The sequence below is a fragment of the Octopus bimaculoides genome, chromosome 4 (assembly GCF_046866305.1).
Source record: "Octopus bimaculoides isolate indiv1 chromosome 4, ASM4686630v1, whole genome shotgun sequence".
NCBI classification, from domain to species: Eukaryota; Metazoa; Mollusca; class Cephalopoda; order Octopoda; family Octopodidae; genus Octopus; species Octopus bimaculoides.
This window is the reverse complement of record NC_142931.1, coordinates 59,921,235-59,940,056: the sequence shown is the minus strand read 5'-3', so window position 1 is coordinate 59,940,056 and position 18,822 is coordinate 59,921,235. Positions and strand designations below refer to the sequence as shown.

General features: G+C 39.1%; 1 protein-coding gene across 2 annotated transcripts in view; it reads right to left on the bottom strand.

Annotated features, from left to right (window-relative positions):
* LOC106881798 (regulator of MON1-CCZ1 complex) overlaps positions 1–18,822 on the bottom strand; it is a 98,355-nt gene that overhangs the window by 7,626 nt on the left and 71,907 nt on the right. For both annotated transcript variants that reach the window (XM_014932308.3, XM_014932309.3), the window contains 3 exons: positions 5,502–5,579; positions 4,813–4,917; positions 340–408 (listed from right to left, as the gene is read on the bottom strand). In XM_014932308.3, the coding sequence (XP_014787794.1) occupies positions 340–408; positions 4,813–4,917; positions 5,502–5,579 (252 nt within the window). The remainder of the gene's footprint in view (positions 1–339; positions 409–4,812; positions 4,918–5,501; positions 5,580–18,822) is intronic.

Below are 18,822 nucleotides of genomic sequence, written 5' to 3'. Positions count from 1 at the left end.
CTGTGGGAGCATCAGTTCAACCAGAGGAAATTTACTCACTTTGCCTGCTTGGCTGAGCTGTGAGTTCAAGAGGTGCTTCAAAGACGTGTGCGCCTGTGAGAAGAAGCTCCCTTTGATGTGGATTCTGTGGAGGTGGCCAACGGCCTTCAGCTGGAGAATATAGGCAGTGAATCAAGAGGAAAGGAAAGAGCGGGTAATTTCATAATGGTGTGAGAGGAGAATGACAAATGATTAGAGATGAGGCTAAAGCTGGATATAGTGAATGCAACAATACTTATACACATGTGTGTGCATACACATCAAAGAAAATGTGAATGAAAATCCAGTCAGAATTCTTACCTTCATCATATCTAGTGCCAACTGGTGAGCTGGAGTATAAACACTTTCAAGTGACAGCATTAGACAAGCCTGAAATAGTGATAAAGAATCTTCATGTGATACATAATTAATACTTTTGTGTTTTACTGTTTTACATGATAAACCACCAGACAGTCTTTTTAGTTAAAAATCTCATTTTTTTCTCGTTCCTGTTTTAAACTAAGGCCTTGCCTGAATTGATAGAACTCACTTCTTATGATATAGGAAATTATCACAATTTTATAAATTTTAATCATTTAAAATTCTGTTAATTACTTTGGTGACTCCTTCAGTAGGTTCCTTAGATTCTCGTTTTTATCTCTTCTAATAAGGCTAGGTTAGGTGAGAATGGGAGAGAATGGTACAGAACGAGTGATGGTTTTTCAACTGCCTTGTCAAGTCTTCATCCATCAATTTATTGTGACACTTCAAATTGTAAATACTATAATGGTTTCAAATTCTGGCACAAGGCCAACAATCTTAGGAGGAGGAGGAAGAAGAGTGAGTTGATAACACTGACCCCAATGCTCAACAAATATTTATATAACCAACCCTGAAAGGAAGAAAAATGAAGTCAACCTCAGCAGCATTTGAATACAGAATATTAAGCTGGAAAAATACTGCTAAGGATTTTGTTTGGTGTGCTAATGATTCTGCTGGCCCACCACTTTACATTGTAAATACAATAATAAAATGTAAACAAATTTATATTTGATGGACAGTGTCTCATTCTATTAGTAGTAATAGTTGTTTAGCCTAGCATTAGTCCTGACCTGTGATCAAAAGCATTTCAGCTATGATCATCCCATCTTATTTTCAGGGGTGTTGCATCAAAGATCTTTAAGCTAAGACATCTATATATAAAGATGTTGGAGCTTGATTTCAGGGAGGTTTGACTGCATAGAGGTTTCCATATTTGTTTTAATGGCATGATCTTCCAAGAAAGAAGTTCACCTGTTGTAGATAACATTCACTATTGAAATGGCACCTGTTCTCTATCCTTATGTATGAATTGGATGAATTAGGCTATGTGTTTGAGACATCTGTATGTCTTGTAAGATATGAACCTAAACCTAGAACATTTTTCTCCAAGACTCAGGTCTGGGAAGGGTTTTTTTTTTAATGGAAGATCAACAATTTCTTGATGCATGTAGGTCTTGCCTTTTCCATACAACTGAATTTGTCCAAGAGAATGACAAATGAACCAGTGTTGTCACAAGTATTAGTGTTAGAAAACAAAAGTCTGCAACAGATATAGTAAGACATCATCTGTCACTAGTAATTCTACCAGTTCAATTTTGAGGACTGCATTGATCCTGAATTGCATTATTATGAATTTGAATTAGAAGCTTGAGTGATAGTGAATCTTTCACTAGCTGATTACACAACCATGGATGTAACCCCTATGGCTGGGTTGCAGTTACTCTCTTGATAGAGTTCGGTGATCCTAACCATTGATCTAGGATCCCTCCACTCAGCATCAATGTAAGAAGCACCATTGGCTCAGTTAAGCTCTTCCACTACAACTCCACAATCCACCATGCTGCAGTCCCATGACTTCACCTGGCAGGGTGGCTGAACAGGTGCTATACATTGCCAAAGAGCACAGTTGTCACTCCGTGACGTATTTTCAAAATATCCATAAATCAACAGACACAACAATGGTAATGGTTAGTCCTCCAGTAACTTTGTGACACTATTGAACACTGTCTTGTAGTGATTCAAGGGAATAAATAATACATTGGAATAGTTTCTTGTTGCTCTCTCTATGTCTACAAAAAAGAGTCAAGCTTCAATGTTGTAAACTAAGAAACCACTAATCAATTGTATAATGATTTTATTACAAGTAAAAGAGAACTATCGCCATGACAACTTTCTCTGTCATGGTCAATGTGACGAACACACCCTACACACCTTCCTTCCAAGCATTGCTGTAAACAGCAGAAGTGAGCTTGAACGTTAAAACTTAGTGCTCATGCACAGCAGAGTTCAAGGTCAATCTTTGTCAAGCAGCTTCACTCTGCATGCTTTAGCTTTGTTACTAGAGCAACAGTCTAGATACTTATTGATCAGACCTTGTATACTACCCTGTGGTACCTATATAAATTTGGATCCAATGAAGGGAAAATAGCAGCTAAATCTTCTTCAAATCATAACCTATTGTTCTGCATGAAAAGAAAAACATTTAGTCCAAGACTACTGACCGAGACCTTTGGAAATGTGCTGTGCGTGAGAAGACCCGGCAAGCCAAGTAAGATCGTTGCCAGTGCCCCTGGACTGGTTCTTGTGCGGGTGGCACATGAGATGCACCATTTTGAGCGTGGCCGTTGCCAGTACCGCCTGACTGGCTCCCGTAGGATTTTCGAGCGAGATCGTTGCCAGTGCCCCTGGACTGGCTTGTGCGGGTGGCACATAAAAGACACCATTTCGAGCGTGGCCGTTTTCGTGCGGGTGAAACGTAAAAGCACCCACTACACTCTCTGAGTGGTTGGCGTTAGGAAGGGCATCCAGCTGTAGAAACTCTGCCAAATCAGACTGGAGCCTGGTGTTGCCATCCGGTTTCACCAGTCCTCAGTCAAATCGTCCAACCCATGCTAGCATGGAAAGCGGACGTTAAACGATGATGATGATGATGTTGATGATGATATTCTATATCTAAATAAATGACTAGATAGTCAAAGCTGGAATGACTTGATTAGAGGTCTGCTGGATCCGAGCTGACCTGGGGCTAAGCAACAACAACTGATACAGGGCTACAAATAAGTTAAGTGATCATATACTGAACACTATATGCAAAAAGTCTCCGTTGGAGAAAGAAAAAGATATTGTAAATGACTCTTAAGGAGAAGGGGAGATAATTTCAGAAACTAAGAATTTATCATTCAAAGTTAATTTACATGCTTGGTAGGAACTATGATCTTTGTTTACTGGCAAGGGACAACTATGGACATGTTTCAAATTATAAGACTCTGTCAGCATAGTATAGTCTACACAAGCCTGCCCAATTAGTTGATAAAAACTTTTTCTTTTACGTACAGAGGAAAGTGTTATGAATAATTTTTGGTATAATTTGATTAATTAAAATGGTAACATAATGCGAGCTAGGTGAGTGTGTTGATCTTTCCTTTTATAAGTAATGTGCAACCACACATCAGACAGAAGTTAGAGTCAAGAAGAATAATCTATCATCTTGTAAACAACAAAATACAATGGTCAGTTTATAGAACCAGTTGGTTCTATAAACTAATGTTGTCTTCCTTATAGAACATGACACACAAGCCAATAACACAGCCGCTAGTCACTTGATCTACTAGAAATAGAACCTGCATCTCCCTCAAATGAAACCCTACCGTTTAAAAAAGGAAAAAGGATGTTGGATAAAGTTGTGATACATTATGAGTGAAAAGAAAATGATGAAATAATTGCAGCTGGAATGCATTTTATTGTTAGCCTCCTGGATCAGGGTTGACTTAATCCTTAAGCATTCAGATTTTTCTCTCAAATATAATACCTATTTATTCACTTTGTTTTGAATAGATTATACATTATCTTGTAGCTTTGAGATTTTGATGATGTGAGCATTTATTTCTTAGAATGACATAGGGCAGGTGTGAGAGGCCAGATCCGGCCAGTTTGAACATAAAACAAGTAGAATAGTTTGGCTAGATATGGCCGGTTTGAATGCTAAAGGGTTAAGGTAAACAATAACAATATGACAATACACTACAAGAGTTTTTAAAAGGGTATCATTAAAACCAATTCCTCCTGAGAGTCTGTAGTATTTAATTACAAAACAACTGATTTAGCAGCTATAAGTCTCAGACCTCAGGTTTACACTGATATGACAGATAGCTCAGCTTAACCTTGTTTGCTATTGCATCTGCTGTTTAGTCACAAGTCAGCCCTGATAAAGCAAATATATGATCAAAAGTATTCCAGTCTTGAATTCAGAGACAATATATCTAGGATTTATCATCACCAGCAGCAGTATTTAACGTCTGTTTTCTATGCTGGCATGGGTTGGATGGTATGACCGGATCTGGTAAGGCCTGAGGCCACACCAGGTTCCATTGTCTGTTCTGACATGGTTTCTACAGCTGGATGCCCTTCCTAATGCCAACCACCCCATGTGTCTTCTTGAGTACAACAGTGTGCTGGATATATCAGTCCTTAGTCATGTCTTCCTCAGTTTTTTTAAGACGACAGGTGCAGATATGATTTTATGGTTAAAAAGTTTACACCACAACCATATTGCTTTGAGTTCAGTCTCACTGTGTGGCACCCTGGGCAAATGTCATCTACTATTGTCCTGGGTCAACTAGCGGGAAGATAGAAACTGTATTAAGCTCATATCTTACATATAATATCAATGTAAAGAGACAGTAAAATATGAGAGAGAGAGAGAGAGAGAGAGAGAGAGAAAGAGAGAGAGAGAGAAAATAAGTATTCACTTACTAAAGGTTTGGAATCTGTGAGGACATGGTACTGTAAAAACTGGTGCAATTGGTAGAAACAATTGTGATTGACCAATATGTTAATAACAAGTTCATATAGATAGTGCTGAAAGAGATGAAAAAAAATGTAAAGACAGACAAATAGGAAAGCAATATTGAAGCAGAGATAAGTAATCTATTGATGTCATTTGTATGAAATATAATTAAGTTAGTGTTAACATATTTAATGTAGGGAGCATTACAAAGATGATTAAAAATAAGGATGTGAAACACTGGTTCTGGTACCATTTAAAAGACACTGGTGATGGTGCCACATAAAAAGCACCCAGTACACTCTGTAGAGTGGTTGGTGATAGGAAGGGCATCCAGTCGTAGAAACCAAGCCAAAACGGACAATGGAACCTGGTGTGGACCCTGGCCTTACCAGTTCCTGTCATGCTTTCCAACCCAAGCCAGCTTGGAAACTGGATGTTAAATGAAGATAATGATGATGATGAAAGAAAAAGAAAGACAATTTCTTCACTACTTTGCCAAATACAATGTCAGTTTTGTTTTGCTGATGAGGGTCAGAATATAATCAACCCATGCAAATACTGAAGGTACACAGCTACAACAGAAGAGCTGCTTCCTGCTTATGTACAAAATGTAATAGATAGACAAAGCAGTATAAAATGTTGAATGATAGTATACCTGGACATTTATTTGATGCTCATTCAAGGATCGGATATATTCAATTAGAACTGCAACCATAAATTTGTGAGATATGTTCTGTAGGAATAAAAAGGAAAAAGAGAGAAAGTGACAGTAAGCATGTGAAAAAAAATTCCAATAAGATTATAATCATTTAAAGTCTTAAATATATTAGAAAAGTGGAGAAACGGAAAGTTTCATGCATTTAGAGAAAACATTGATGTGACATTTATGAAAGAAATCATCATCATTACTAATATTATCAATAAAGAGGCGAGCTGACATAATCATTAGCACACTGGGCAAAATGCTTAGCAGCATTTCATCTGTCTTTATATTCTGAATACAAATTCCACTGAGATCGATTTGGCCTTTCATCCTTTTGGGGTCGATAAAATAAGTACCAGTTGAGCACTGGGGCAGATGTAATCGACTTAACCCCTCCTCCGAAATTTTTGGTCTTGCACCAAAATTTGAAATCATTTTTATTATTATCAACTTCCTCTTTCATTTTGCTGGGGTTGATAAAATAAAGTACCAGTCAAGGACTGGAGTTGATGGTAGTTCATCCTCACAACTTTGCTGGTCTAAATCAGAAATAATTATTATCATTTTTACAGAAGTGGATTAGCAAAATCTTTAAAGTGTTGGACAATATGACTTGTAGCATTCAGTTTGAGATATTTATGTTCTGTGCTCAAATCCTACTGAGGTTAGTTTTTGCCTTTCATCCCACAGGATCAGTAAAAGAAACCCTGGTCATGTACTGGAGTTGTTACAATTGACTAACCCCGCCACCTAAATTTGCTGGCCTTGTACCTATGTTAAAAATCATTATTATCATTGTTACTAAAGGATTAGTAAAATAATAAATGTTGCTCAAAAGTTATAATTGTATCATTTTACATTCTAAGTTTAAATCTTGCTCAAGGTTAAATTTACCTTTCATCCACCTGGAGATTGATAATCAGGTCAATCATCATCATCATCATCATCGTTTAACGTCCGCTTTCCATGCTAGCATGGGTTGGACGATTTGACTGAGGACTGGTGAAACCGGATGGCAACACCAGGCTCCAGTCTGATTTGGCAGAGTTTCTACAGCTGGATGCCCTTCCTAACGCCAACCACTCAGAGAGTGTAGTGGGTGCTTTTACGTGTCACCCGCACGAAAACGGCCACGCTCGAAATGGTGTCTTTTATGTGCCACCCGCACAAGCCAGTCCAGGGGCACTGGCAACGATCTCGCTCGAAAATCCTACAGGAGCCAGTCAGGCGGTACTGGCAACGGCCACGCTCAAAATGGTGCATCTCATGTGCCACCCGCACAAGAACCAGTCCAGGGGCACTGGCAACGATCTTACTTGGCTTGCCGGGTCTTCTCACGCACAGCCCATTTCCAAAGGTCTCGGTCCGTAGTCATCGCCTCGGTGAGGCCCAATGTACGAAGGTCTTGCCTCACCACCTCAGCCCAGGTCTTCCTGGGCCTACCTCTTCCACGGGTTCCCTCAACTGTTAGGGTGTGGCACTTTTTCACGCAGCTATCCTCCTCCATTCTCACCACATGTCCATACCAGCGCAATCGTCTCTCTTGCACGCCACAACTGATGCTTCTAATGTTCAGCTTTTCTCTCAAGATACTTACACTCTGACGGGTATTCACATTGACATTACACATCCAACGGAGCATACTGGCTTCATTCCTTGCGAGCTTACGTATGTCCTCAGCAGTTACAGCCCATGTTTCACTGCCATGTAGCATGGTTGTTCGTACGCATGCGTCATACAGTCTGCCTTTTACTCTGAGTGAGAGTCCCTTTGTCGCCAGCAGGGGTAAGAGCTCTCTAAACTTTGCCCAGGCTATTCTTATTCTAGCAGCTACACTTTCAGCGCACCCACCCCCACTACTAACTTGGTCGCCCAGATAGCGGAAGCTATCGACTACCTCTAGTTTTTCACCCTGGAATGAGATAGAAGTTGTTTCCTGTTTGTTTGCAGTCTTTATTGCACCTGAACATCTGCCACAAACAAAAACTAACTTGCTAGTTAACCTGCCTTTGATGTTGCTGCACCTCTTATGTGTCCATAGCTTGCACCGGGTACATCTTATAGAGTTACTACCTACTCCTTTTCTACATACTGAGCAGGGCCATCTACCTGAAGGGGTTTGTGTTTTATCTACCTTCCTACTTATTAGGATTTTGGTTTTAGCTAGGTTGACTCTAAGGCCCTTCAATTCTAGACCTTGCTTCCACACCTGAAACTTCTCCTCTAGTTCTGATAGTGACTCCGCAATTAGGGCAAGGTCATCAGCATAGAGGAGCTCCCAGGGGCAACCTGTCTTGAACTCCTCTGTGATTGCCTGGAGGACTATGGTAAATAATAGGGGGCTGAGGACGGAACCTTGGTGGACCCCTACCTCTACCCGGAATTCATTGCTGTACTCATTTCCAACCCTCACCTTACTGGCCGCATCTCTGTACATGGCTCGCACAGCTCTCACTAGCCATTCTTCTATCCCAAGTTTCCTCATTGACCACCAGATAAGGGATCGGGGGACCCTGTCAAAGGCTTTCTCCATGTCAACGAAAGCCAGGTACAGAGGTTTATCCTTGGCTAGGTATTTCTCTTGCAACTGTCTCACTAGAAATAAGGCATCAGTAGTGCTTTTACCTGGCACGAACCCAAACTGCATCTCATCTAAATTGATTCGCTCCCTAATTAGTTGGGCTATGACCCTCTCTGTAACTTTCATAACCTGATCTAACAGCTTGATGCCTCTGTAATTATTTGTATCTAAAGCGTCCCCTTTACCTTTGTAGCAGTTGACTATGATGCTGCTACACCAGTCATAGGGTATGACTCCTTCGTGTATCACCTGGTTCGTAATACGGGTGACTAGGCTATAGCCAACACTGCCAGATATTTTGAGCATCTCTGCAGTGATTCCTGATGGGCCGGGGGCTTTCCCGGTCTTCATACTCTTAATAATCAAATATATGCTCTTCCTTTAAAATTTGTAATTTTGTACATATATGAGAAAACAATATTATTATTGCTATTTTCAGAGAATGACTTATGTGGGTGATTTAATGGAGAAAGGGAATAACTTTTCAACTACCATATTGAAATAATGGGATTGATCTGTAAATCTTAATATTTTCATGTATTTACCAACTTGAACCATTTAACGTGTGGACCTTTTCATGGCTATATTTCTAAGGAGTAAACTAGTAATAATATGTTTCAGTTAAATTTCAATATAAATAAAATTTTGGAAGGATTTAATAAAATATCTGTACCTTTATACATTAGAATATCACAATGGTGTTGATCAACTGAAATCCTATGATATCATTCACAATATTTTGATATTTTGATAGGAATTTAATATAATACATTTTAATACTGTCAGTACTTTATCTTAGAACTTCTTCCACATATTGTTGTAATTTAGCCCAGTCATCCCTGATTCAGCAGACCTTTCATCAAAATCATTCAAGTCATAACCTTCCTACTTTTTATTTTCTAGGAACAATGTATCACAAACATTATCTAAAGCAGCCTTCTATTTTTCAGGACAGTGGATGTGAATTAAGGAGAATTTGGATGCTATTTCATGCAATGGTGTAGATGCTCACTCATTGGTTTGTCTTCACTATATCACTACCATATAAACATTACTGATGTTGCATGGGAATTGTTTAAATAACATTTCATCCATTACAACAATTGATTCTTACATATAAATAATGTTCTTAACATACATTTGTAATTCAATTTATTTGTACATAGCCTCTCTTTCAAACAGACATCTTCCATTGAAACAATTAACACCACAATGTATGGGAGCAAATTTTTTTCATGATAGATAAGGAAATATTAAATTTTCTTTTCCAAATGGTCTAAATCAGTGATGGTGATCTTTTATTTCTTTGATAATCCCATTATTGATGTCTCAGATGCATTTTAGTTTTCGGTAAATGCTTATAAATAAGCTTTTTATAATATAATTTAGCAGGGAAATTAAAAAAAAAATCTATAACACATGCTGTATTATAGATTTGTCATCACTGATCCAAATCATCTTAATACATGAATGAACAACACTATTATTTAATCAACTCACTCCATAAAACTGAAATCAAATAATCAGACAATCCAGGAAGCTAAGTCAATGGATTCTTTATAAATCTGATTATTAACCAACCTTTTCTCCTAGCTGTTGTGACTGGAATAAGCCTTTCCACAATAAGCACAATATTAAATTCTGTAATGCAGAATTTCATGTGCTTATGACTACTGAAATAAAATGATAAGATGAAGCGTTTTTTTCAAAAAACAAAACAAAACAACTTTCCTTTGACTTGAAATGATAGTTATGTCTTATGGACTGAATTCAAATCACACTGGAGTCAACTTTGCCTTTCATTCTAATGGAGGCTTAAAAAGATCACCATCTCTGATTTAGATAATTTGGAATGGAAAATTTAAATTGTATTTCCAAATTTCTCCTGATAAAATCTGGCCCTATGCATCGTAATGTTAATAGTTTCGAATTGGAAATATTTGTTTGAAAGAGACTGTACAAATAAATCTAGCAACAAATGAGTTTTAAGAATGTTATTCAAATATTGTGGTATGGTGATATACTGCCAATGACTGAAATGCTATTTAAACAATTCCCATGAAGCATCAGAAAAGTGTATATGACAGTAACATAGTGAAGACAAACCAATGGCACAACTTCAAAAGCAGTGCTCTGGATGTTTGGCCCCAAACCAGTTCTATGATCAAAAGGAATCTGACCATGACCATTCCATTTTTTTCCCTCTTGACACAGAACCACATTTGATGTGTCTTCCCTTTTATTAAAACAGTAAGGCACAATTTGAGGAAGATTTGGCTGCTTTTATTGCAGATTGAGTAATGAAGCAGAGCCTCCCTCAGAGGTTTCAATAAATAACAGTAGTATCAATTCACTCTATTGCATCATCATTCCCCAATATAGTGTCACTTTGTAGCAAGGTAAGAAATCATTATTTCAATAAACTGTTATAGATTAGGACTGAATCAATAAAGGTGAATTTAGAAAGAAAAAACATGTTAAAACTTGTATTATATATTCTATACATAATTACATATTAAAAAAACAGTCCAGATTGGTTAGATACGGTTGTTACCTCATCTAACCAATTTTGGAGTATTTTTTTATTAGATAACTCATAACCCAAGTGACAACCTATACCAGTGGTTTCCAACTGGGGTCTACAAAGGTAGTACTGGGGGTTCCTGAACTAAATTCAAAATTTCATATATATATATATATATATATATATATATATATCATCATCATCATCATCATCGTTTAACGTCCGCTTTCCATGCTAGCATGGGTTGGACGATTTGACTGAGGACTGGTGAAACCGGATGGCAACACCAGGCTCCAGTCTGATTTGGCAGAGTTTCTACAGCTGGATGCCCTTCCTAACGCCAACCACTCAGAGAGTGTAGTGGGTGCTTTTACGTGTCACCCGCACGAAAACGGCCACGCTCGAAATGGTGTCTTTTATGTGCCACCCGCACAAGCCAGTCCAGGGGCACTGGCAACGATCTCGCTCGAAAATCCTACAGGAGCCAGTCAGGCGGTACTGGCAACGACCACGCTCAAAATGGTGCATCTCATGTGCCACCCACACAAGAACCAGTCCAGGGGCACTGGCAACGATCTTACTTGGCTTGCCGGGTCTTCTCACGCACAGCACATTTCCAAAGGTCTCGGTCCGTAGTCATCGCCTCGGTGAGGCCCAATGTACGAAGGTCTTGCCTCACCACCTCAGCCCAGGTCTTCCTGGGCCTACCTCTTCCACGGGTTCCCTCAACTGTTAGGGTGTGGCACTTTTTCACGCAGCTATCCTCCTCCATTCTCACCACATGTCCATACCAGCGCAATCGTCTCTCTTGCACGCCACAACTGATGCTTCTAATGTTCAGCTTTTCTCTCAAGATACTTACACTCTGACGGGTATTCACATTGACATTACACATCCAACGGAGCATACTGGCTTCATTCCTTGCGAGCTTACGTATGTCCTCAGCAGTTACAGCCCATGTTTCACTGCCATGTAGCATGGTTGTTCGTACGCATGCGTCATACAGTCTGCCTTTTACTCTGAGTGAGAGTCCCTTTGTCGCCAGCAGGGGTAAGAGCTCTCTAAACTTTGCCCAGGCTATTCTTATTCTAGCAGCTACACTTTCAGCGCACCCACCCCCACTACTAACTTGGTCGCCCAGGTAGCGGAAGCTATCGACTACCTCTAGTTTTTCACCCTGGAATGAGATAGAAGTTGTTTCCTGTTTGTTTGCAGTCTTTATTGCACCTGAACATCTGCCACAAACAAAAACTAACTTGCTAGTTAACCTGCCTTTGATGTTGCTGCACCTCTTATGTGTCCATAGCTTGCACCGGGTACATCTTATAGAGTTACTACCTACTCCTTTTCTACATACTGAGCAGGGCCATCTACCTGAAGGGGTTTGTGTTTTATCTACCTTCCTACTTATTAGGATTTTGGTTTTAGCTAGGTTGACTCTAAGGCCCTTCAATTCTAGACCTTGCTTCCACACCTGAAACTTCTCCTCTAGTTCTGATAGTGACTCCGCAATTAGGGCAAGGTCATCAGCATAGAGGAGCTCCCAGGGGCAACCTGTCTTGAACTCCTCTGTGATTGCCTGGAGGACTATGGTAAATAAGAGGGGGCTGAGGACGGAACCTTGGTGGACCCCTACCTCTACCCGGAATTCATTGCTGTACTCATTTCCAACCCTCACCTTACTGGCAGCATCTCTGTACATGGCTCGCACAGCTCTCACTAACCATTCTTCTGTCCCAAGTTTCCTCATTGACCACCAGATAAGGGATCGGGGGACCCTGTCAAAGGCTTTCTCCATGTCAACGAAAGCCAGGTACAGAGGTTTATCCTTAGCTAGGTATTTCTCCTGCAACTGTCTCACTAGAAATAAGGCATCAGTAGTGCTTTTACCTGGCACGAACCCAAACTGCATCTCATCTAAATTGATTCGCTCCCTACTTAGTTGGGCTATGACCCTCTCTGTAACTTTCATAACCTGATCTAACAGCTTGATGCCTCTGTAATTATTTGTATCTAAAGCGTCCCCTTTACCTTTGTAGCAGTTGACTATGATGCTGCTACACCAGTCATTGGGTATGACTCCTTCGTGTATCACCTGGTTCGTAATACGGGTGACTAGGCTATAGCCAACACTGCCAGATATTTTGAGCATCTCTGCAGTGATTCCTGATGGGCCGGCAGGCTCTCTTTCTCCCATTCATTCTCTTTATTAAGCAATCTATCGTAGTGGCATCTCCAGACCTCTTTCTTTGCATCCTCATTTAATGCAAGCGTACCATCATCCATGCGAACACATTTCTCTCCTACAACATCACTATTCTCTCTCCTACACTGTCTTGCAACACGAAATATCTCGAGTCTTTGATATATATATATATATATCATCATCATCATCATCGTCGTTTAACATCCGCTTTCCATGCTGGCATGGGTTGGGCGATTTGACTGAGGACTGGCGAACCAGATGGCTACACCAGGCTCCAATCTGATTTGGCAGAGTTTCTACAGCTGGATGCCCTTCCTAACGCCATATAAGGATAAGCATATTAAAAGGGGTCCATGCATATTAAAAGGGTTGGGAACCACTGTACTATACATATAATTTAGCATCTGTTTTCCATGCTGGCAAGGGTTGGATATATATATATATATATATATAGAGAGAGAGAGAGGCATGGTTTTGTGGTTAAGAAGTCCATTTTGAAAAAAACATGGCTTCAGGTTTGGTCACACTGTGGGGCATTGAGGATGAGTGTTGTCTGTTATAGGCTTCAGTCAACCAACACTTTATGAATGAAATTTGGTAGGTAGAAACTGCATGGAAGTCTATCATACACACACACACACACACGTATCTGTGTCTAAATTTACATCTTGTAAGTTAGCAGTTTGACTGATAAGGATTGTTAAAATAAATATCAGACTTAAAAAAAAAAAAAGCCTGGGCTTGATATCATTTACTAAAACACTAAAAGGCAGTAACACAACATGGCCACAATCCAATGACAGAAACCCATAAAAGAATGAATGAATACATCATCATCATCATCATCATCATTGTTTAACGTCCGCTTTCCATGCTAACATGGGTTGGACGATTTGACTGAGGACTAGTGAAACCAGATGGCTACACCAGGCTCCAATCTGATTTGGCAGAGTTTCTACAGCTGGATGCCCTTCCTAATGCCAACCACTCAGAGAGTGTAGTGGGTGCTTTTACGTGTCACCTGCATGAAGGCCAGTCAGGCGGTACTGGCAACGGCCATGCTCAAAATGGTGTATTTTATGTGCCACCCACACAAGAGCTAGTCCAGGGGCACTGGCAACGATCTTGCTCGAAAATCCTTACACATGTCATGGGCACAAGTGCCAGAAGGGCGATGCTGGGCACATGTGCCATCACAATTTCGCTTTCGCTTGCCTCAATAAGTCTTCGCAATGAGGGAGACGACGTTGGCATGGGTGCCAGTTGTAGAATTTAGTTCGATTTCGATTTCACTTGCTTCAAAAAGTCTTCGCAAGCGGAGTTTAGTGTCCAATGAAGGAAAGGTACGCATAAGTGGGCTGGCTACACCCCTTGGATTTAGGTCTCACTTGGCTTGCCAGGTCTTCTCACGCACAGCATATTTCCAAAAGATAGATAGTAGGAATGGATGCACTTGTGATCACGAGGTCCTGTGCAGTTCAAAAAGGTTTATACCATAATATAAAGAGTACATCAATAATGAGAGAAAGTAACTTGGTATTTCTTGTTACATGTTTCCGTATTAGGTATCACATGATGTCATACTATACATGCGATCTTTAGGTGTACCTATTTCATAAGCGCAGCATGCATAATCAATCTGAATGCACCTGACAGATGGGATATACAAGTTGATTGTGTTTGACAATAACACCTTCAAACTTGTCTGTATTATGTTGATAGATAAACAACATGTCCAAGAAAAAGCTCTTGTCAACATACAATTTTTGGTTACTGGTTGAGTAATTTTCTCTTCCTTTTCTAATTTTTAATTATAGCCAATAACAAAACTGTAGATGGGTGCCATAATGCTGATTTACTTCTAATACACTACAGTAAGATAAGGCTTTTGACAGTGACCAAAAAACTCATTAAGATAAATACTCACCATCCAGTTTATGTAATGATATAAATATTTGTAGCTATTTGGTCCCAGCAATGGCCAACTGTCTTTTTTGCAGTTAGTGTTCCTAGGACTACATTATCTGACATGTTCTTTGTTTTTTAATAGGGGTTTGAGGGGAAACTGGGCTGCTATTTCTAGCATAGTGGCATCCTTGTTTTGTTTAGTCTTTATGTTGTTGTTTTGATAGTTGTTGAATAGCCCTGTTCAGTTTGGAACAAATTGGAGACTTATGACATAAAGAGATCTTAATGAAAACCATCTACCCTTTTCTGCAGTCAGGTCTCAGAAATATCTCCAGAAAAAAGGAAAAAGAAGTTCTGTTAATTTGCTTGCACATTCTTGTGAATACTGTTATCATAGTATTCAGTGATACAAAAATTCCATGTAGCTGCACTATCAATTTCAGGTAGAAGACACTGAACTATCAAACATCAAGTTATTTTTATGCATGTCGTCATGATGATGATGATGATGATGATGATGATGATGATGATAATAATAGAGCTAGAGCTCTATTATCACTATTATTGTTATTATCCTGACATGCATAAAAATAACTATTATAAAGAAGATTCAATTTCAGGTCTGCCTATTAAGCATGTTAACTATTTTGAGGTTTTCAATGTTTATGATGAACATTTGGTTACATAAGCAATATGACTACCAATTAGCCAAACAAAGTGGTAAGTGCTGATGAACATGATGTAGTGAGACAGATAAAGTGGAAGAACATTATAAAAATTTCTTGCTAGTAATAAATGCTGAGTGTAATATTGCAGGTGTAAGATATGGTATGGTGATTTTACGTATGTTTCTCAGAGGAAGGTAGCTATCTAGATATCATCATTATTTTGTCTATTTTTGTATGCTTGCATGGGTTGGACAGAGTTTACTGAGGTAGATTTTATATGGCTGGATACTCTTCCTGTTACCAACCCTAACTTGTTTACAAGTAAGGTAATATTTTCCCATGGCCAAACGTTTTTGCAGATTACTGGAAATGGATGACAATGACACTCATTTAGAACTATCACACAATATCAAGACAAAGTGATACAAACATACAAAGATTCACAAACATACACATACTCTATATATGATGAGCTTCTTTCAGTTCCTGTCTACCAAATCCACTGACAAGGCTTTGGTCAGCTTTGAGCTATAGTTGAAGACACTTGCCCAAGATTCCACACAGAAGGATTGAACCCAAAATCATGTGGTTACAAACAAACTTCTTAACCACACAGCCACACCTGCACCTATAGCCATACCTATAATGATAATAATGGATTAAATTAGTGTGTTTTTCTGAAGACTTGGCATTTCAATGTGATTAAGCAACTGTCTACATAGCAATTACCACACAACATATCAGTATTTCTTAGTGAAACACATTTAAAGATTATGTAATTTATGATGTTATAATAAAAAGATAAACCAATACTCTTGTTTTATTCTGCTCTTAGATATACACTCTGTTAATAATTCAAATGTATATAATACCAAAAGGAAATAGGAGAGCAAATTATGTTTAATACTTGATTGGAATTTGGATATATATGATGTACTAAACATTGGTTAACTGTTATGCTGCCTCATTCAAAATAGCAATTCTTCTATGTACATACGTATGTATGTACACACACATATAAACCTGAAGAATTTGGTTTGTTATACAAGCCCATGAACCTTCTCGCATGGAGCTGAATCAAACCATTATTAAATAGTATATGTAACTTCTAATAAATGTGTTGAGTCCCACTTTCCTTCATTGGTCCACTCACTCATATATATATCATTTCCTTCCTCTACTGAATGTCAGTATCCATCAACTCTTCTACAAAATCCTACTCTGCTACCCCACTTCTTGCATACTTTACCCCTTCATCCATCACCTTCCTCTGGGTTCATAATCTTGCAAGCTGCATGGCAATCTCAAAAGTTCTGATGGCATGAGAAAAAAAGAAAGAAAGTAAAAAAAACCCAGTACATGTTGTAAAGTGGTTGCTGTAAGGAAGGACATTCACCTGTAGAAACCACACTAAAGCAGACAGTAGATCATGATGCAGTCCTTCGACCAATTAGATCCTGTCAAACTGTGCAATGGAACGTGGATGTTAAATGATGATAATGATGATGATGACATACATTCTTGCTTGGATAGCAACTGAAACTATTTTCATGTTATATATTAATAACTATCATAAATTGAGAGCAAATAATATTTTGCAAGTGGCACAAGGCTATAATTTTTGTTTTTGGTGTGTTGAGTGGACAGTTAATTACATTTGCTTCTACCCCAGGGCCAATGAATTAAAGTGGACTAAGGATTTGACAATTAGAGATGGCTTTTTGGACATTGATAATTTGGTACATCTGACTGGACAGTCAACCTGTTTTGGCAGTGGAGGTAATCAAACATACACACACATGAGCAAATGGAGAAATATATATATCATCATCATCATCATCATTTAACGTCTATTTTCCATACTGGCATGGGCTGGACGGTTTGACTGGGGCCTAGCAAGACAGGAAGCTGCACCTGCTCCAATCTGATCTGGCAACATTTCTGCAGCTGGATGCCCTTCCTAGCGTCAACCACTCAGAGAGTGTAGTGGGTGCTTTTTACGTGCCACCAGCATGGGAGCCAGTCAGGCGGCACTGGCATCGGCCACGTTCAGGTGGTGCTTTTTATATGCTACCTGTACGGGTAGGGGGGGGGACTGGCATCAAGCATGTTCAGATGGTGCTTTTTACATTCCACCGACACGGGGAGCCATTCAGGCGGCACTGGCAACGACCCACACATGAATGGTGCTTATTGTGTGCCACCCGAACAGGAGCCAGTCAGGTGGCACTGGCATTGGCCACTACAATTTCTATTTGATTTGATTTTGATCTTGATTTCATTTTACTTGAGAAAAATACTCCGATAGAAGAAGTACTAGGCTTTCAAAGAATAAATCCTGAGGTCGATTTCTTCGACTAAAGGCATGTCTGCAATCACATGACCGAAACAAAACAATAAAAAGCCATGCTATTGTAATCCCAAGCAATGGCGAGTATCTCTGCTAGTATATATATAAATAGAAAGATAGAGAGAGTGAGAGAGAGAGAGAGAGAGAGAGAGAATGAGAAAAACATTAATGCATCTGGTGTTAAATAAGTCAGCATTGAATCAATGACATCAGAAAGTCAGTGCTAAAACAGTTGTGTCAAAACGTCTCATACACCTTCATTGATGTTACCAAAGGAAAAGTCTGTTGATGTGCTGATACAGCCTGGCAACCAGTATTGTCACAAGTGTTGTTGTCAGACTACAAAGAGCCTGAACAAATATCACAAGACATCTTGCTAGACCCTCTAACAGTTCTGACAATCTACTGCCTTGAACTGGTACTTTTTTGTATCAACCCAAAAGGATGAAAGGCAAAACTGATTTCAGTTGGATCTGAACTCAGAACACAGAGTCAGAATAAATATCATGAGATATGGGATATTCTATCCATTACTTTAAACAACTGCCAACCTGCCATCTTTGGGTGTCTTAACCTTTTAGCATTAAAATTACTCAGTCAAATGTAATGCTTATTTATTCACATTGTTTTCAATTAATTATGTAGCTTCAAGACCTCAATGATGTGATTGTTTATTTACTTTTTAAAATGACATTGTACAGTAGATATGAGAAGCTGGAACTGACTAGTTTGAACATAAATCAGGTGGAATATTTGGGCAAGATGTGTCTGGTTTAAATGCGAAAGGGTTAGGAGAGTGCTTTCTGCTGTGAGCATTCTGATCACATTTCCAGCCTTATTATGATAACCCTAACCCTAACTCTAACCCATCAATGGTTTCTTCTACTCATCTACACCCTTCTAGTTTCAAAAACTTTGCAAAAATGAATATGGGTGCTACTGTTTAACCCCTTTGATTAAACCTGTACCCCGCAAAAGAAAAATAAACAATAACAATAAACCACAATCACACGAGTCTTAGCAATAAAACAAGATA